Raw genomic sequence first — 19,861 nt, forward strand, 5'->3', positions numbered from 1 at the left:
TTTGGGCTTTTGTGGATAATAAAGCAGTTTGGTGGATTTTATCTATTACAACCACCCCAAAAATCACCCCATCACAACCCAGGGATTTACCTCACCAAAGAAGGGCCAAGGACTGAGATCCACTCCAGGCATGCATCGTGGAGAGCAAGGTCAAGAGAGAGTAGCCCAGAGCCTGCTACTGGTCAGGCTGCACCTCCTCCTTCATCAGGTACAGAACAACAAGTCACCGGAAATGTTCAGCCCAACACACTGTCAACAGTGTGCTATGGTTGTGTAGTCAGTAGAGTGACAAGGCCCACAGAACCAGTACAGTCCGTACCTTTCCATTCCTTCCTACTCACTCACTGAGAACCACACAGTGGTCTCAAATGTTTAGTTTGGAGCAGCCAACCTGTAATTCCTGAGCTGGTTCTTATGATTGCAAGGGACTGGCAAGGATCTTGGTCATTAAGAACCAGCCTCACAGCTCTTTCAAACAAAAAGGGGGGAAAAAAAGAAGGTGAAGAAGAGATCAGGTTCTGGTCCAATGAACAAAAGACAGACTGAGAGAGAAGGCATGGGATTAGTTTTCTTCACAGCCAAAGACATTAGGGGTTTGCAAAGGACAAGGCAGCAAAAGTTATATGGAGAGACTTCTTTAGTATAACACCTCTTAACAAGCCCTCGTAATTGTCATAAGCCTTAATTGCTCTAGCCTCTTTCTAGCCTTTCTTGATAAATGGGAATAGCAGTTAACAGACCTGAACCAATCAGCTACATCCAATAAAGTGCTTGGCAAAATTAACTTTATTCTCCACGTACAACTGATACCACCTCAATTTCATTCATTGTACGAAAATGAGCCAACTAATGTATATTTTCTACTAATAATTTGAAATATGGAAGGGTTGGTGCTGAACAGTCTCTTCCAAGAATTTGCCAAGTTGAGATGGAGTGGTTATGTGAGCTTCGTAACGGAGAAATTCATGGGTTTGCTCCAGCAGAGCTACCCTGGCACAAGCAATAGATCATGTGAGTTTTCTTCTTCAGTTGTCACAGACAGCTTCACAGGTTTGCCTCTGAACCACGCAACCTGTAAAACCAAATACTGCAAAGCACACAGAAAATAAGTGCAAAATCTGTTTAATGTTCACAAACATGACTTGATTTCCAAAGGGAACACGAAAAATCTTTCTCTTTGTCTGGCTGCTCTGCATACTAGAAACAAACACACTTTGCTTGCTAATGGTATAAAGAACTTTAAGACCACTTAGATCCCAATTTTTGCTTCAGTTCTCAAAACATAAGAACATGTTGAGTGTGAGGCCTCCCATAAGCAGAATTTCCAATGCTCCTAGCAGTTTTTTCACAGGGAAGAAAACTTTTAGGCAGAGTTAAAGTGCTTTCTATGGCTCAGCATCTTTCCACAGAATTGAGAGATGCCTCTCAGACAAGTCCCCAAACTGCCATAACAGAATCTATTAGATCACCATACATTTTAAAAATTCATAAAAATATTATATGTCTATTCTGTGTGCTAGGAAAATGCAGATATGTCAAGGTCCTGTCCTGTATCTCCTTATTTCATCTTATGTAATTTGTTTCATCTACAAATAACCTTTTGCCAAAAGTTGCCTGACTCACTGCATCAAGTTTTCATGTTCTCAATCAGTCAAGAGCCAAGTAACTGGGTAGATGTGAAGTTGTGTAAGAAATCAGATGATAACCAGAAGAATCAAGGAGGATGTTAAAAGATCTGTGGTCAGGCAGATGACAGAATTCCTTGCTCCCTCAGAGAAAAATCAGGCATAGTAAACCCAGCCTGTGCTTAGATTAGAGCATCAAGAATATTTCAGAGTGTATCAGCAGTGGGCTTTGAAATAGAAGCCAGTCCCTCCACATGGCAGCTCTGTGTTCCTGCCCCTGCCCAGATCCTGCTGTGTCAGAAATGCCAGGAGATTGCTGAGCAAATGTGGTACACATTTGAAAAAAGAAAGCCTCCATGTGCAAGAATAAGGGCTATTAACCCCAGTTACAGATTGCAATTGTCCATGATTGTTTGGAACTGGAAGGGTTACCCTGCACTGAGAGGTGGTTCCTGCCAGTGGCTAAAGTACTGCTGTGCAGCACACCCACCACCTCTGCCAGATACAGTCACTGAACACAGCCCAGCACAGCTGTTGTGTGCATTGCCAGCCAAGATGTATTTGCACCACAGCAACACTTCAGGTGCCATTCAAACTCTGAGAAAACCATGCTGAAGTGAGCTTACCGTCTGTACACGAGACATTGAGCCAACAAATTCCATGCAGGTATGTCATACACTAACCCTCAGGCACCTCAAGAATTTGCAAATTAAAGAAAAAAATGTCACTAAGCATGCAGATCAGAACTATTCTGCATCAGAACCAGGCCATTCCCCATTGCATTTTCTGATCTCCAATTTTTCGCTTCCTTCCAGAAGGCCCTCCAAACAATCCTTCAGAAAATCCACTGTCCAGCTTCCTGTATTATAAACCTTACTAACTTGAAAGAAGCCAAAGGAGATTATCCTCTAATGTATACACAAAACCTTCCCTCTCTTAGGTAATGGGGCTTAGAGCACCCAGGAAGAGGCTGCCATGAGCAGGACTCAGACATCCTCTCCCAGGAGCTCTGAGTGGAGAGAAAAGCCATGGAAGGAGGGAGTACACTCTTCCAAAGCACCCCTGGCAATAAGGACACCAGGTTGTCCTTCACATGACAGTAAGGGTCAATGACACTGGAGATTGCATACACAATGAGCAGGGACACAAGAACAATGCAAGGTTCACCACCTGAACCACAAAAAGCTCCATTTGCTTCCCCTGTCTGCCCTTGCAATCAGCGGTTCTGGACAGCTGCTGCCTACACAAGGACTCAGTGTAGAGGCAGCCACAGTGAGATCTGCCAGTCACTGGGGCCTCTTACCAGAGACAGGGCAGGGAGAGCACAGCAGAGGCTGCAGAAGCAGGAGCTGTACAGGCAGCCACTCCTGCCTTTCAGCTGAGTAATGCGGGGACATTTGTTTTGGGTGACATTAACGCTATTCACCATCCATCTCAGACTCTTTAAATTACCTTTTTATGGCCAAAATCCTTTTCATAATTGATAAAAATCTCTTTTTTATATCCCGAGTTATTGAAAGAAATGTGAAGTTTTTTTATTCCTCATTACAGTTTTAATACAAATGTGTCTTTTATTGGCGGCTGCTTGGAAGCCCTGACGGGCCTACTGAGGGAGGCTCAGAGGGGTGGGAGAAGGGCCACATCCTCCCATCCCACCTCTCAGCCCCTCACACTGTCAGAGGAATGAGCACCACAGCCCAGCTTCCACTCTGGTGGGCAATGGAGGGTGAGGAACATGCAGAATGAGATCTCCTGTGACTGACAACATCCACAGCGGGCAGAAGTGGCTCTTGCTGACCTAAATCCAGTTTCCCCAAGTGTGTTAGTGATGGACACTGGGGTCAACTTCACAGATCACCCGGCACGGCATTGCTGGAGCTGGGTACTTTAGGACAGAGCCACACTCACAAGCTACAGGAGACCCGGGTGTTCAGCAGAGACATTCAGCACCAGTCCCACAGGCCCACACAACCATGAGAGCAATCACGCACTGTGCCACACATCTGCCTTCGGGCAGAACACTTGACTACAAGGGCTATGCAACACTGAAGGAAGCAGGCATGTGTCCTGGCATCCTAGAGGGGTTAGACAACAATGCCAGCCTGGGAAGAGGCTTTCTAGGGCCATAATAGACTCTGCAGCATCGTGACCTGAAGATCTTGTGATCTAGCACAGTAAATCAATCTTCTCTAGGGCACCACATGGGGCCAGCTACAGAATATGGCTCATATTCCCTTGGGAATAACTTGGATGCTGTAGGACATGAAGCTGTAATATCCAACAGCCTATTGAAGGCCTAGCTGCTCTCCCACAGGGCTGAGCACTGCTTCAATAGAGTTCTCCAAATCAGAGGTAAGCATATGTCTCGCCAGAGCTTAAAATACTAATCAACAATTCCAGAAGGCAGGTACAGTCCATCATTCTCCCTATCACTGGCACAGCAGAGGTTGCCATAATATACCAAGAATGCATACTGAAATAGGAGTAAAAGGAGTCTCTTCTATTCCATCTTTTCTGATACTCCAACAGTTTGAGGGCAGGGAAGTCTCTTACTGTGGGGATTAGTTCCTTGCTGTGGCCTCATTCTAAATCTTTCCCATGGCAGGCTCACACAGTCATACAATTTTTGTCCCACCCTGTCAAATGGCCATGTGACATTGTTGCAGATCATTGCAGTGACCATGTTCCCAGAAGTATATGGGTACATCTCAACAGCAGATGAATATTTGTGTAGCCAACTTAAAAAACACTTTGAGAACCTTGGGGGCAATTTAAAGTAGAGGGACAAATGGCAGTATTCTTCTTAGCCATGGTTTTGCAGCACAGACAATGACTTCTCAGACAAAGAGTATCTGTTTCTTACCTGCACAGCACTGGTGCTGTGCCAGCTACAACAATAGGAATCCAGGGCTGGATCCTCCAAACATTGCTGTGAAAATGCATCCTGCTTCACAAATCACAGTGCAGGAGGTTCTTCTACCACAGGTGCTTTGTTCATAAATCACAGTCAAACCATTGACATATCCTGCCCTGCTCAATCAGCAAGCTCCATTACTGTATGGCTGCAGGAGGTTTCTTGCAAATGGCAAAATAGTCCTTGAACAACAGGTAAAAGCTGCAATTAACTGTGGATGAAAAGTATGGGCTCCTTGGAGGTGCTGGGTAATCAAGCAATTAGAAACTACTTCCCATTACCTGCATTCCCACGAAGCAGAGCTGGACTGACATCGTTTCAAATGACTGTCTTTCCATCTATTTATGATGAAATTTTTATATGATTTGGCATCAGCAAAGACAGGCCTCAAACTCTGGGATCTCCCAAGCCCTTTCCCCCAGCTTTGAACAAAGAAAGCATTATAAACAAGACTTTCAATCACTGATGTGATCTCCCTATAGAGCCTGTTTTGTCTCAGCCTTCCTGGAGCACAGCAAACTCACTAGCAATGGTGTAAGTGTTCAGGATTTCTTAGGCTCCCTCATTTGATAGCATCTGAGACTGCCCAGCTTCAGCAATTTTCACTCTTCTCTGCAACAGCTTCAACAATTGTTAACAAGGAGCCAGAGACATGAGGATAAGTCAAGGGGCAAGGAGGAAGGAGAGATTCTCACTCCCCTGACAGGTGAGACTGGCCCTGTGCCCTATACCAGCCCCTCACCCCCTAAGCAATGGCACAGCCTGGACACAGAACACCTGGGCAGCCACGCCACACAACCACCCCACCAATATGTGAAAGATTCTATCTGGGATCACACCAGCCTCACTGGAGGGATACTAACTGTATCTTTGCCCTAATCCCCAACTACACAACCTCCGACAAAATACAGGAAACTAGAGAACCTGCCTGGATGGAACCTACCAGAAAGGAGAATGGCAGGAGTTGGAATATTTCTGAAAGGACAGCATGAGAGATGGGGAAGGAGGGAGTGTTTCTCACCAAGGAAAATTACCTCCAACATGAGATAAAGTCTGGGTAGATCAAGGAGTACACAAACATACTGAGGGAGAGAATAAGAAGTCTTAGGGAAAAGGTCAGTAAGTTGATTTAAAAATGTGTAAGAATGGGCTGGAAGCTGATGAGCAATGGGTTGTGAAAAGCAACAACTTGCTGTATACAGGAGAGGTAATACAGTGGTGCTGAGTCAATAGAGCTATGCTGTGGCCTACTGGGATGTGCAATATGACAGTAAACCAGGACGTATTTTGGAACTAGAAAGAGCTAAAAGAGTGTGTTGGTGTAGACAGGAGTACACAGAGAAGCAAGAATATGTCACAGGATCTAAAATTATTACCATTGCACAGCAGCAGAGAAGGGAGACCATACTAGGAACTGCTCTGGACAGTAATGGAGCCAGACAAGAGAAAGGCACCAAGAATATTTGGAAGACCAGGGTTGTAAAAGCTGTCAAGTCCTTCTGCAACCACTTCATCCTATGATGAGGGATGCTCTGGAACAGCTTTGATCAGAACAAAGTGAAGCAGATGTACTTTTGAAAGCAGAGAGTTTCACAATAGTCCAATCATTCTTAGCAATGAGCAATTAGCTCCTCTGAGCACTTTGTCCATGAAAATTATATGCAGAAAGACCTACAGGAAGTCTTTTTGACAGATACCGAAGGGCTGTCAGGTAGCTTGGCCAAAGTCAGAGATGCCCTGGGTTCTACATCTCTGTCCCAGGACCAAAATGGCATCACCTTCCCAGTATACCCACCTCCCACAGCCACAAGACAGTCTCTTCCAACAGACCTGCCACAGAGAGTAAATGCCGCTGATCCTAGTGCTGGCAAAACATTTCTTCTATCTTTTCTAGTTTCTAAGCACAACGATTTTGTGGTTTTAAGGTGCAACCACTCTGAGAGCTTTATCTTCCAGAGCCCCTCATCTCTCTTTCTCCCTAAATGTCTGGTGCCCACATTTCACCAGAAGTTGCCTGGCTCTGCTCTGCATACACTTTGTTGAGTTAAAGCACTTAGCTAAACCAGCTATGTCTCCCTGTGTCATTAATAGTTCTGCAGAGAAAGAACATATTCATTTTGCTTTCATTTTCCACATGACAACTTTTCACTTTCAGAACCTTGGTCAAGCAAGAAACATAAAAATAGAGGTAGGAGAGACTCATTCGTATCTTATCACCCATTCTTATGCACACAGCTTTTCCCAACTGCTCAAAGGAATACACCAGAATGACCCCAACCTGTGGTATCCCCACTGTCTCCCCAGAAGATTCTTACTCTGTGATCTCACTGGTGATCGTTTCCAGGAGTCAGTGCAAAGATTTCTTTGTGCAGCCTCTTCCACTACTATTTACTTGTGTTTCTTTGCGAATCCCACCCCCTACACCTCAATATCTTGCATGCAACACTCAAGAGAATGATCACCTCCCACCATCACTTAGCCAAACCACTGTGGCTGAGATTAGAAAGACAGCATCTGCTCACTACTGATTATTTTTATCCCAATGATCCTTGATAGGTACACAAATTGCTCCCAGACTTAAAACGGGGTTTGACAGGACAACTCACTAGTCAGCATATATGATGCTTCTCCTGCTGTGTCAGATCAGCACACATGCCATTTGTCTTTAAATCAGTTAGCTCATGCAGCAGAACTACATGCTGCAGCTCCCAGTCCCTGGCCATGATGCTGGCTGGCCTAGAATGGGAGATCCCACATAAGCAGGGTATCATGCAAGTCTGCATGTGGACAACAGAACCACGTTGAAGTGCTGTAAATCCACCTCACAAATGCTCTGTCTTGGCTCAAACATCAGTCCCATTGGCACAGCCATTTATGCCAGTTTCCCCACAAAACATCTGTCAAACATCCAAGCCTGTGATAAGATTCTGAAGAGTAGGTCACATCAGAAGGCAGACTATTTCTAATTGACTGAAGCTACAATGCTTCTATACATGAAATGGGTTTTCTTTGATTTTCATGCTCTTTCGCAAGTTCTTGCCTAATTTGTCAATTTGTCACATTTCCCCTAGGTATCTCTGTATTTCCAATTGGTCTTTCTCCCATCTGTTCTGCGCTGATCCAAACTGCAGGTAGTTACTTCTTGCCTACACTTAAGACTCATCTGAGTAGCCCTGCTCTTGGGCCTGATGAGGGAACTGCAAGTCTTAGCACTGAATTCAAGTGCAGCAGGGCTAGGCCTAGCCACCCTGGGAAGGTTCCCTTATGGTCATTTTCTCTTCTATTTGAATGCACCTGCAAGTTCCCAGGTTTCATGCTGGCTCCAAGGAGGAAAATTTCAGGATCCCTCTTTGCACTTGCCTCTGCCCTGACACTCCACCTTGCCCCTCTGCCACCTATATTTCAGCTAGTATGACATACTTAAAATGTACTGAGGATCTAACTATGCTGGAATTAAATTTGTTCCTGAAGTAACTCTATTAAATCCTCTGGGCTACAGCAAAGATAATTTGGGTGCACTGAGGTCCCCAAATCCTCTGTTTTTAAATACCTTAATTTGGTACCTTATAAAAACTAACACTGGCATTTATATCAGCTTTTCATACCACCCTATTTTATGAGCTCCTTTACTTTTATACATTCATTTATCTTTTTTATCATCACTCTCTTTCTATTGTTACCATTTCCTCTCTATCACCTTCTTCCCATTTCTACTTTTTTTTCCTCCTTCTGTTTCTTTAAAATTAAATATTGCCCAGCATTGCCCATGTGTGTGAAGCAAAGGCTATGAGGTAAGGCTGCAGTGGAGACTGTATTCGAGCTGCTTCACTGGGAATCAATGAGGCACAGTGTTCATCTAGCTCCCAAAGTGCCAGGGAGTGTCAATGGCAGCTGAACTCACACTAGAGAAAAAGGTGCACCTCTGAGCACCTACTTTGGTCCTTAAAAGACTCCACACAATCTGCACTAGAGGTGGCTGGTGTGGCAATTTAATGTGGGCTAACCTTGAGGTGGCTTTCCACAGCCTCTGCGAAGGGGAGATTGCCAGATGGAGGCTCATGGAGGTAGGGGCCTGCAGGGGTCTGCAGGGAGCAGCCAGCCTGCACTGCTCCATCTACTCACTGAGCTATGAAACACAGCTGGTAACCAGCCATGCTACAGGGATGCAGTGCTGTTAGAGAGAGAGCATCCTGCAGGCTGGGGACTGACTTAATCCTGCTATTAAACTGCAGGGAGATATTAATTGCCATTCCTGTCAAGACAATAGCTAGACCCTTAAACTACATGTAGGTAGTAACTCATCCAAATCTGCCCATAATATAGACTCTAGGTGCAAATACTCCACTTACCTCCTCGTGTTCCCCCTTATCTCCTTCCCACACAGTCAGACAGGCTAGAACAACCAAAACCACCCCCAAAAATCCCTCTCTTTATAAGCAGCAATAGATGTACACACTGCTTCCCTTCTTCAACCTTCCATCTACCTCCCTCTCATACACACCTTCTCTACCATCATCTTTGCACACTGTTGCCTCCTTCCTCCCCTTACAACCATTGTGATCCTTGAAATGCCTCCCCTCAAACTGGGCTGGAGTGTGAGGGGACCTCTTCTTGTAAGGGACAAGATGCAAAGTAGCAGAACACCCTCTGTAATTTACTGTGGTTACTTCCCTTATAACTAATGACCACAGGGACCTACCTACTGATCTCAGCGCTGTGGGCTGCTGAGGGTTAATGGTGGTACTGACTCCTGGGCTACTGTGTTACCTGACTGCAGCATCAAAAGTGATTTATGCTATTATTTTCTTTGGGGGTTAATTAGGGGCTCGAGAAACTAAAGGGCTGTCAGTGCCAGCTGGAATTGGTCTAGTGCAGCCAGGGAAGAGCAGTCATCCCTCACAGAACTCTGCCAATATAACTTTGTCCTGAACATCAGTACCTTCAGTTTCCACCTCTCAGTGTAGCAGACAGCTCCCCATTCTGACCTCCAGCTACCCTTTTGTCTTGGCATACAGACTTCATTGCTCTGTAGAGTCCTGTCACTTCTATCGGGCAGCTTTCACACCCTAACTCCTCTGTTATCTGCTCCTTATCTAAGCTTGCCAATAATGCCCACTGATGGAGGGAAAAAATTTCCATGGCATTCTCCCAGAGGCAAGGAAAAGGCATCTTCCCCTGGTATCTCTTAAAACTGAGAACTACCAGTTTTCCTTCCTCTAGCTGTTGTTTTCCTTCCTCTAGCTGTTGTTTTCCTTCCTCTAGCTGTTGTTTTCCTTCCTCTAGCTGCCCAGGGCCTGCTGAGACCAGAGAAGCCAACAGAGGCTATGACTGACTCTACCTCTTTGCCCAGATCTTCACGAATAACTTGTTCAATCTCCTGCCTGGTGCTCTGTGGAGCCTGGCTGTGCAGCACTTTGAGGGTGCGGGTGTACTCCTCAGGCAGCAGGTAGTCAAGCGCTCCCAGGTGCTGTCCCACCTTGATGAAGGTGCCTCGGTTGGAGCAGCACAACTCCCGGAGGCGCTCAGCAGAGCGCAGGTGCACCTGTGAAGAGAGCAGAACATCAGCCAAGGCCTTTTGCTGTCTGTTATATGCACACGCCCACATATGTATCTTTTATTTGCCCAATATTTCAGAAGACCAAGGATTTCTTTTCTTCATTTTGGACATCATCATCTAACATGTTGGTTAACACTAGGACTCTGGCTAGTTTTAGTCAGGCTGAACCAGACCAGGACAAGATGCTCCAGAGTATAAAGGGCTTCAACACTTGTTTGTACAGGCAGCATGCTCAGTGACAGCATATCAGTTTTTGGCTCATCCTTGCACAGAATAAGATGTCTAGCCATAGGACAGTATTGGTTTGTCACGGTGATTCATCACTATGATGCACAGTTTGGGAACCCCTTGTTAAAAGACAAAAAATCAGGACGACAACCATTATGGATGGTAGACTCTTAATGTGAGTGCAGAGAATCAAAGTGAGAGGAAAATCACAGATACCATCCCAGAAACTTAGAGGAACTTTGAAGAAAAGTCAGTTAAAATCAAAATTAGAGATGTCTGTTAGTCAGTGAAAAAGACAGTATGTGGGCAGTCACTCATTTTCCTCACCTCACTCAGACACATACAACAGAAAATTATATCCCTCCAGTCCAGCCACCTCTTGGTCTTCCTGCTTACACTCCCAATAAAGTCTGCAGTGAGGGTGGTTTGAGCAATGAAGAATTAGAAGACTTGCCAGCTGTGCTCACCATAGCCAAAACGCAACTACCAAATGGCAAAACTCATCACTAACCACTGGATTTCAGCTCTTGAGGTTTGTTTCACTTCTCAATAATAGACTAGCCACCACATCCGTCAATGACAATGATTTATTCTGCCTTTATTACGCTCACTAGAAAAATCTCCTGCCAAGGACACAGCTATATTGAATATTTAATGAACTTCAGATAAGTTTACTCTGATACATTAATAAAACGTAAGCAAATCAATAACAAAAAATAACTGTGCACCCATCTCCTGTTAATGCCTGACATGTATCTGCATGAAGGCTCCCAATTCCTCTGGCTTCTGTGTCATTGAAGGATAAATCTTGCGTCTGCAACTCTCATTTGCCCAAGATCCTGTGGCCAGGGGCTCCACCAAAAGCCTCAAAAAAACAGGAACAACACAACAAACATTCATGAACAGTACACACCCCCACCCCATTCAGTGTCTATCTTTACCCTCTGAAAAGAAGTGCTGTGTGTCTCACATTTGGGAACCGTCTGGGAGCTGATCAGGGGACAGACTGGGTGCTGAGCTGCGAGTGCACAAAACACAGGCCTAGGGAGTGTGAGGAGAATGCCTAATGTGTAAGTCTCACACTCAGCATGAGACTTGACAGTTTGATATACACACACACAGAGGCATTTTCCTAGGTGGGCGCATCCAGGCAAGAGTAACTCATGCTAGGTGGGGAGCTTCGCCCAGCACACTGCTGGCTCAAAATACACAGGCAGAAGATAACATCCATGAGCATGTCTGAAGTCTCCCACATTACTGTCCTGCATTTTACAACAAGTCCTGCTGCAACATACCTCTGCCCCAGCTCCTTCCCTACTCTCCTCCCCTGTGTGCAGCAGAGGCAAAAGCAGGCCAAAAGAGAACAAGGAAAGGAAGCTGTGAAAGAAAATGAGAGAGCAAGAAAACCAGGGAGGGAGTAATGGAATGAAAAGAGAAAGGCAGTGGGAGACAGGGAGCCAGAGCAGCTGGGTAGTTTGTCACAGCACTGCAAGTGCAGCCCATTACAAGAAAACAGTTTTTATGCAGCTCCAATAATCACCCTCTGCCCACTGCCTTCAGCTGTGGAGGAAACCCCCTGCCAGCAGTGAAGGCAAACAGCGGCCAGCCACCTTCCCCAAGGTGTTGGGCAGCCACAGCTGAAGGCATCAGAGGGAAATAGGCAAGGCTTTTTGCAGATATGTTCCGAAACCCCAGCACTGGGCTCCCAGCACTGAGCTCAGGCCAGCACAGAGCCCTGTGACCTCCCACATGCACAGCAGGAGTCCATCAAATGACTCCAGGCTGCAGCATGGCTCAGGGCAGAGCAGCTGCAACCCTCGGGCTGCTGTGCAGCCATGGGTGTCAGGCTGGGCAGCCAGCTCAGGGGAGCAGTGCTGGCTCTAATGCACTACCTACCCCACAGGGATCAGCAAGGGACATGGAAAAAGCAGGATGGAAAACTCGTGTAGCTAAAAATGTAACTGGTTGTAGACATACTTGGATACAGCACATATCTTCATGTCGTTAATCACTCCTGAGAAAGAGGCAGACATAACCCCTTTCCTCTGGCACAATGTGAGAAGAAATTCTGGCTTCCCAAACTTAGCCACACTGTTGAGAATATGGTTGGCATTATGGACACAGAAGTCTTGGCTAGGAGAGACCAGAGGATCCTTAGAGAGGGCTCCAGGAACAAAACATAACAAAACTGCCATGCACAGCATCCTCTACCATGCTCTCTCAACTGCCTTGGCTAAAACTCCTAAGAGAGTTGCCCTGGCTGGCTGGCTGAACCAGGGAATGCCAGCTCCTGCACCTGCTAGGGAGAGAACATGACCAGGCAACTTGTCTCAGAGGAAGGAAACCCATCTATTTAGCCCTACATTTTACAAAACGCCAGTCTGCATTAGAGGCAGAAGCACAGTGAGCATGAAGCAGGACTGTGAATGCAGATTCCAAGGTCTTTTCTTATCAGTCAGATCATTTTTTTAGCACAAAGTGTTCCTAATGCTATCTTATAATTTCTTGGATCTCCTCAGCTAGGTCACAGTCAAGATGCAGCACTTGTTTCTGTAACAGATGACATTTCCTAATCATAGGCAAGGTAAGAGTATCACAGTCCTACTACAGTGTCCAATCCTATGGATCCACATTTCTGTTCCACCTTGAGGAAGCTACAAGTTAAATGGAATCTCAGAATGGCTCAGAACTTTTCTTCAAGAAATCTCACAAAATACTGCTCTTTGTTGCACAAGCAATACTTTGAAGACTCTATCAGCAAAAGGAGTGGGAACCGCAGATAGTTTTATATGGACCTGCTTGTATGTATCATGCCTAGGAACGCATTGCAGAGAAAGGAAGCATTTCATGTACTGGGGAGTATAAGCTAAGCCTCAGCAAGCACTTCAAATCACAAATGCTGCCTTGAGTGTGTATGTGGCTCTTTCCTCAGTCCACATGGGCACTTCTGTCTTAAATCCCTTCCCTGAATTTCAGCAGGCCATATTCTACACTGGCCCACAGCATGGCTACCTCCTTCACATAGTTTTACCTAAGTTCTGAGTAGATGGGGATTGACTATTAAAACTGTGAAAGTAACAACTGTCAGGGTATGGAGAGGAGGCACCTCTGGCATGAAGCACATGCTCAGCAAGCAGAGCTGCAAAGCAATATTTTTTATTTTACCCAGGAATGTATAAGTAGGCCTCGCTTTTCAAGTCATTTGGATGCTTTTGAAGGAGCCTATACTCACACAGATATAGGAAAGAACTACTTTCCAGAACAACAGATGTGCAGGTGTCATGAATTGACAGATGCTAATCTGGTCTTAAAAATAAAGGAATTGATCTAGAAGAAAATAAATACCAAAGTTAAAATAAACCAGTGAAAATTTCAGTATCTGGTGACAGACCTGGTGGCAAAAGGGCTCAGAAATGTCACTGAATACAGTAAACTAAGTGGTGAAAGCCACTCCCCACATGAAATCCTTCAGAAAAGTCATCCCAACTCAGAAGAGCATACTCTTAGCTGGCAAAATGTGAAATGAGGATTAGGAATGCAGAGAGAAAATTTGATATGCAATTAGTCAAAGACACAGCAAACAAGTCACCAGAAAATCCTGGTGATGAGATCTGCCTCCAGGAACACTGTAAATACAGTCATCTCACACCAAGGCCATCATGCTGGATTTTGCCCAGAGTACAGGGCTTGAAGGGCTGCTCCTCCTCTCCCCTCCATATCGGAGAGCACTCTCATACAGGTGAGGAGGAACAGCTCTGCACCATGTGGTGTCTGCTCACATCCCACCTACTCCCAGCCTGAGCCCTGAGCAAGGGAAAGCAGTCCTGTGCATGGGGCAGGATGCTGAGGAGAAGCCTGCCCATCACTGCTTACAATGGAGATATACTCAAGAAAGGTGTCTCCAGAAAATACCTTAAAAACTTCAATCATATAAAAATTAGAGATTAATTCAAAAAGTGGCTGAGATGATAATAATCATAATAAAAACGAGACCTCCTAGTAAAACCATTAACTTCCAGAGGACTGAAAGGGAATAAATGTTGCCCTGTTTTTAAGAAAAATCCAGACTAAACTGGGAAATTATAGTCCTGCAAGCTTTATTTCTGTATCAACTAAATTAGTTGAGACAATAATTACAGAGAGTACTAAAAATCATCTAGCTGAATGTGATATGACTAAAAGAAAGTCAACATGGATTTTCAGGGGGAAAAAAACCATTCTTCACCAGTCCACTAAAATACTGTGGGGATGCTAATACAATGGTCAATAGAAAAAAGATATTTATTGGGGCTTTCAAGTGGCTTGCAATAGATTTCCTCACAAAGAGTGAAAGGAAAACTCAGCAATTACTGAAGATGCAAGAACATCACTTGCTCATTATATCCCATTCCCAGCCCCGAAGCCCAGCACTACAGACAGCTGCAGTGGGAGACTTTCCAGTTAGAACAAGGAGGCAACATGTAGTGCTGTTTTCATCATAGCTTAGATTATCAGCTGACTCAAACTGGGTCAGGCCAGCTGACTTCTACTGGCCAATGGTATTGCATACCATATTCTGACATCATCTCAAATATAAAAGGAGAGGGAGGAGGAAACTTCTCTTCTTCCTGACCATGGCTGTAGTACTGACAGGACGCTGCTGCCATCCCGTTCACTACTATGTTGTCTCAGGAAAGTAAAATGTTTATTCTTGGTTTTCTCTCTGTTTGGGTCTGTCCCTCGGGAAGTTGAGCTCTCTTGGATGATTTTGTAGCCAGAATAGTAAGATTTGTGTTTGGAGGGGTTCAGTTTTCTGTTGGGTGGGGAGGTAAAAGAATTATTTTTTATATCTAACTAGCATGGCTGTGTGTTATATGGTAGTTTACTTTTAATTTTCCCTTTTTGTGTAAATATATAACCCAATTTTCTGCTTTAAGTTTTTTTTCTTCTTTACCTTTTCACTTGATGGTGGGGGGGGAACTCTGATTCTGTGTTTGAGTAGTTGGCATTTTGCCAGCTCAACCAAACACAGGGAGATATGACCATTTGATACAAAAGAGTCTGGTAAAAAGGAGATCTGAAATGTTAGGAGACTGTTTAGATTACAGAGAGTTAAAGCATAAGAGAAAAAAGTTGTATGCAATAAGGAAAAGAAAATCTCCCATTCCTATTTCCAGTTCTCATAAAACCACAGATAATAAGGCATTCCACAAAACAACTACCTTTTGGGGGGAGGGGTTATATCCCATTTTGCACAATACAGCATTAACCCATGGCACTCACTGTCAGAGGATAGAGAAGCCAAGAGTTTAATGAAATTCAGAAAGACTTTAGATATCTATGATAAAACAACCATACCTGATTTTATATGGAGCTTTTCATCTCTAAAAGAGCTTTACAAAGCTCTTTACAAATCTCAGGAATGCTATTCCCCATTTTACAGACTCATAAGAACATTACAGGTAATAAACTGTCTAAAGGACTTTAAACACTGTTGTTCAAAGCATCAAGACAGAAATTACTCCACTGTATGGCCACAACGAGAAACAGAATGCAAACAGAGTGCATTACTAAAATCTTTAAAGAACATATTTGGTGTATCCAGCTCCCAAATTCTGGTTAAATCTTCTACTGGAGTTACCCTGTTTCCAAGGATTTCCATATTTCCTGCCGATTACCTGCCATTGCAATGACTTGGGACATTGGTAAGGGACTCTTGCCTTCTTCCCACAGAACAGCAGAACTGCTGCTTATGGTCTTTCATACTAAGCCATTGGGATGCTGGGAAGAACCTTATGGAACACAGTGGGTTGGAGCATCCCAAGTGCATATGCTGTCAGCCATCCTGGACAAGAAAGCTCTTCCAGGAATGTCTGCAGTAGCAAGAGACTGGACTGGAAAAGCCAGGCTGTCTCTTGGACTCCCTACAGAGGGAAGAAAGGATGTCATCACACCTTTGTGGTGGGTATCCCCAAAGCACAGTAAGTCAGTGAGGGAGAAAAGACATGTCAGAAAGAAAGGAAAGGAACCTCCTCATAGTCCTTTTCTCTCCACCCCGATAATGTCAGGGCCATATGCACACAACTGATAAAACTACAGAAGAGCTTTAGATGACCCAGGACAACACAAATCAGAGAGGAAAGAAAGGATGTCCACCTCAATTTAATACAGTGAGAAACTGAAATCAATGGCCATGCCAAAAGATCTGTAAAGATATTTAGAGAGGATACAGTGACTGATGATGTGAATAGGGTACTTGGGTGCTTTAAAAATACCAACTCAAAACATAGAACCCATTTCAGTAACAGTGTAGTTGTGTCTAAGGGGCTGTTATCTCCTCTTTCAAGAAATCTGAATAAGAATACAGTTAATATAAACTACTACAGCCTTCACTATCAGCCTGGCAATCAAACTAACTGACAGCAGGGTTGCTGCAGGGAGACACACAACTCTAAATGGAATTGTTATTGCCTCTTTTTGTATTACCTTTCCTACTTACCTTTTACAAAAGCTCATTCCTAGGCACAGTAGATATTTCCTATTCAAATGCTTCCTTATACCAATACTAACTGATCATACTTGCTCCTGATGGACAGATCTACGTCTTCGGAATTGGACTAACTCCTGGTCCAATGTACCTCACTACCTAATAATTCATTATTTGTGTAAGTTATGTATAACTTAATCATGATCCTTCAGAAATCCTGGCACAACGGTTAGTTGCCAGTGGGACAGAGAGGAAGTGAGAAAGAAAGCTTTATAGCTTGGAAAAGATAAAGGATGGAGATGAAACCTCAGACTAAAGTGACAATTTCTTAGCTTCTCAGTTTCACAAGCACAGAAACAAGGAGTCACACAACTAGCAGGATTGCCAGTAAACTCCATACTAGTGGAATAATAAACACAGTCATCCTGTGTCAGACAGCTGAAATGTGGTGTTGGTGCTGCGGCCTTTGATCAGCAGTGCTGATAGTGGCCTTATATCAGCAGCTGAAAATAAAGCAAACACATTCCATGATTTGTGCAAAACTTCCAAGATCATGATGGACTTTTCCAAATCTAGGCCTACACATTTTACACAGAGTAGATAGGCAAGCTCCCACCCTCCAAGCCATCAGGACTCTGAATTCCACACACAAGCACACACAGACACTGATCTCCCATCTTTGCCACACATACGCCCACAGCTCTTCCCACTAATACTCTGATCCACAACTTGGTTTGTACAGGAGACTGAAGGGCAGCCTAGCAACAAACCCCTATTCTGAGATGTCACTTTGTTCAGGAAACATTTATCCTAGGCAGAGGTTCACCTCTTTGGCCAGTAACTCCCCAAGCTGCTCTGGAAAGGAGGAAGCAGTGTTCCTCAACTGCAGCACAGAGCACCAGCAGTCACCGTACTGAACCTTGCCCTTGCTGGCTGGTACATACACAACCAGCACCAACTGCCTGCTTGTGTTCCATCTTAATTTTACTCCAAGCCGATCATTTGTGCTCTGATTATCTCTCATTACTGACGACCTTGCTATAATGAGTTTTAATCTGCCTCGTATTAATTAGAAACATTTTCATTAGCCAGCTCAATTTTAAGTAAATAGCTAATAGAAGCAACTGAGCTGCGATTAGTTATCTGTGGGGCAGTTCAGGATAAAAATCAGGAGAGAGCAGCTGTTACCCCTCTAGACAACTCTGTGATATAATGCCCTATTCTGTGTATATCTCCTGAGCTGGGAGAACAAGGAGCTTGAGGAAGGGCTGGTCAGAGACAAAGGGAAATAATATGCTAACATAACTGGGCCACAGCACTTCTGTGCCTATAGCATTACCGGTATATTCTCTCTCACTAACAGTCCCAGGTCAAACCATTGAATAAAGCAATCTGAGAGTCAAGTCCCCTACACCCACAGACATCTCCACTGAACAAGGTTCTGCTCTTGAGGCTGTTTTACCCTATGACTGTTCAACAGGTCCTTCACACAGTCTCTCTTGTGGGGCATGTACATTAACGTGAATGGTAGTTACACAGGAGGATAAGATCAGATCAGATTTGCACAAGATGGAAGGACCTAGACATATGTGCACACAGATGCATAATACTTGCAAAAGCAGTAGATTCCCAAAAGTGCAGTCAGTGCCTTGTTGTTCTGATAGTGCTGGTATAGAAAGAGATCTGTCCATCGCAGAGAACCCAAGGAGGATAGAAAGCAATTCAACAGCATGTCTGCAGGAGGCACTGAGACATTTACAGAAGCCGCAATGAAATATGGCACATGTCTTGATCCATTGATCACAGTGCCTGCAGATTCTGTTACAAAGGCAGGTGAAATGATAATAAATTTGACACAGCATCTCTCAAAATTTGGCTAACAAAATTAATTCAGTTCAGCTTGGATTACACCATGTGAGATGCCAGTGAAAACCTGGTGCTGCAAAGACACCATCTTATATGGCATTGTGCTTAGATGTGGTGAGGGTCTTTCAGCCATCAGACCCACTAAGCCCTGTTCCATTTGCTGTTTTCAGTTGCTGTAAGAAACAACATCAACTGAGATGTGTATTGCATTCAGGAGTGTTCCCTTAACAGGAGCTGCTGACACACTCTGCAGAACTGCAGACTATTGACTGCACAGCAAGAGATGATGTCGTGCAGTAAAAATGACCTGAAGGAAGACTCCCCAGACAGCTATGTGCGTGTAAGGAAACTCTGGAAAGGTGGTAGCATGGGAAGTGAGTTCTGGTCCTGGTCCACAGGGAAGGTGGGGGAATGAGCTCAAACAAAACCACAGTAGGAATTAGCTGTCACTGAAGCTCAGTTATGGCTATGCCTTCAAAGCGAAGTGAAGGATCCTAGCAGCAGGAATAAAGACAAAGATCTGACACTCCCTTCCCTTAGTCCCCTCACTCCATCCTACAATAAAATGGAGCTGGAAAAGCCATGGACTCCACAGGAAGCCCAAAGAGACAGAAGATACAGTGAAAGATGCTAAAAGATGAGCATTATCAGGATGGATGGCCCAAGCACCAAAAAAAAAGACTGAGAAAGCTCAGTTAAGTCTCATCTAGTTCAGCAGCTGAGGGTCAAGACAGGGTAGCTTCACACAGTCTGCTCTCCTACTGTGGATGTGCAGAAAAGAAGGAAGCACAGAGGCAGCCGTTGCAGCTGGAGGGGAGAAATAGTCACATCCACTTTGTCAACGCCGAAGAATCTGGGCTGACATTTTTCTCTTCCCAACAGTTGAATCCCACCCTACCAGCTGCACGTCACAGCTGACCTCCAGTCAGGACCTATCTGAGTCAATGTCAGGCGATTAAATCGTGCAGCAGCAGCTTGTACATATGCAACTTCTCTCCTGGCAGGTCACTCCAACAGCCATGGGAGGAGAGCAAGCGGGCTCCCTCTCTTACAGCCATGCAGACACACACCAGCATTCACCTTGGTGACAGAACCCAGAAAGAAGGGTTCCATTGCAGTCTCTCTAAAGAGAGTACAGCCCCTTACCAAACTGACAGAGGCAGATTCTTTTCCCTTTCTTTAATCTGAGAAGCTCTGACCTTTAA

At 44.6% G+C, this 19,861-nt stretch overlaps 1 protein-coding gene across 7 annotated transcripts in view; it reads right to left on the reverse strand.

Annotated features, from left to right (window-relative positions):
• ADCK1 (aarF domain containing kinase 1) overlaps positions 1-19,861 on the reverse strand; it is an 88,752-nt gene that overhangs the window by 35,961 nt on the left and 32,930 nt on the right. For 5 of the 7 annotated variants that reach the window (XM_071557750.1, XM_071557748.1, XM_071557746.1 and 2 more), the window contains one exon: positions 9,878-10,081. The exons of 1 other annotated variant lie outside the window; for it this stretch is intronic. In XM_071557750.1, coding sequence (XP_071413851.1) covers positions 9,878-10,081 — 204 coding nt within the window. The remainder of the gene's footprint in view (positions 1-9,877; positions 10,082-19,861) is intronic. One more of the 7 variants, XM_071557751.1, reaches the window with a different exon arrangement.

The sequence above is a fragment of the Pithys albifrons genome, chromosome 6 (assembly GCF_047495875.1).
Source record: "Pithys albifrons albifrons isolate INPA30051 chromosome 6, PitAlb_v1, whole genome shotgun sequence".
NCBI classification, from domain to species: domain Eukaryota; kingdom Metazoa; phylum Chordata; class Aves; order Passeriformes; family Thamnophilidae; genus Pithys; species Pithys albifrons.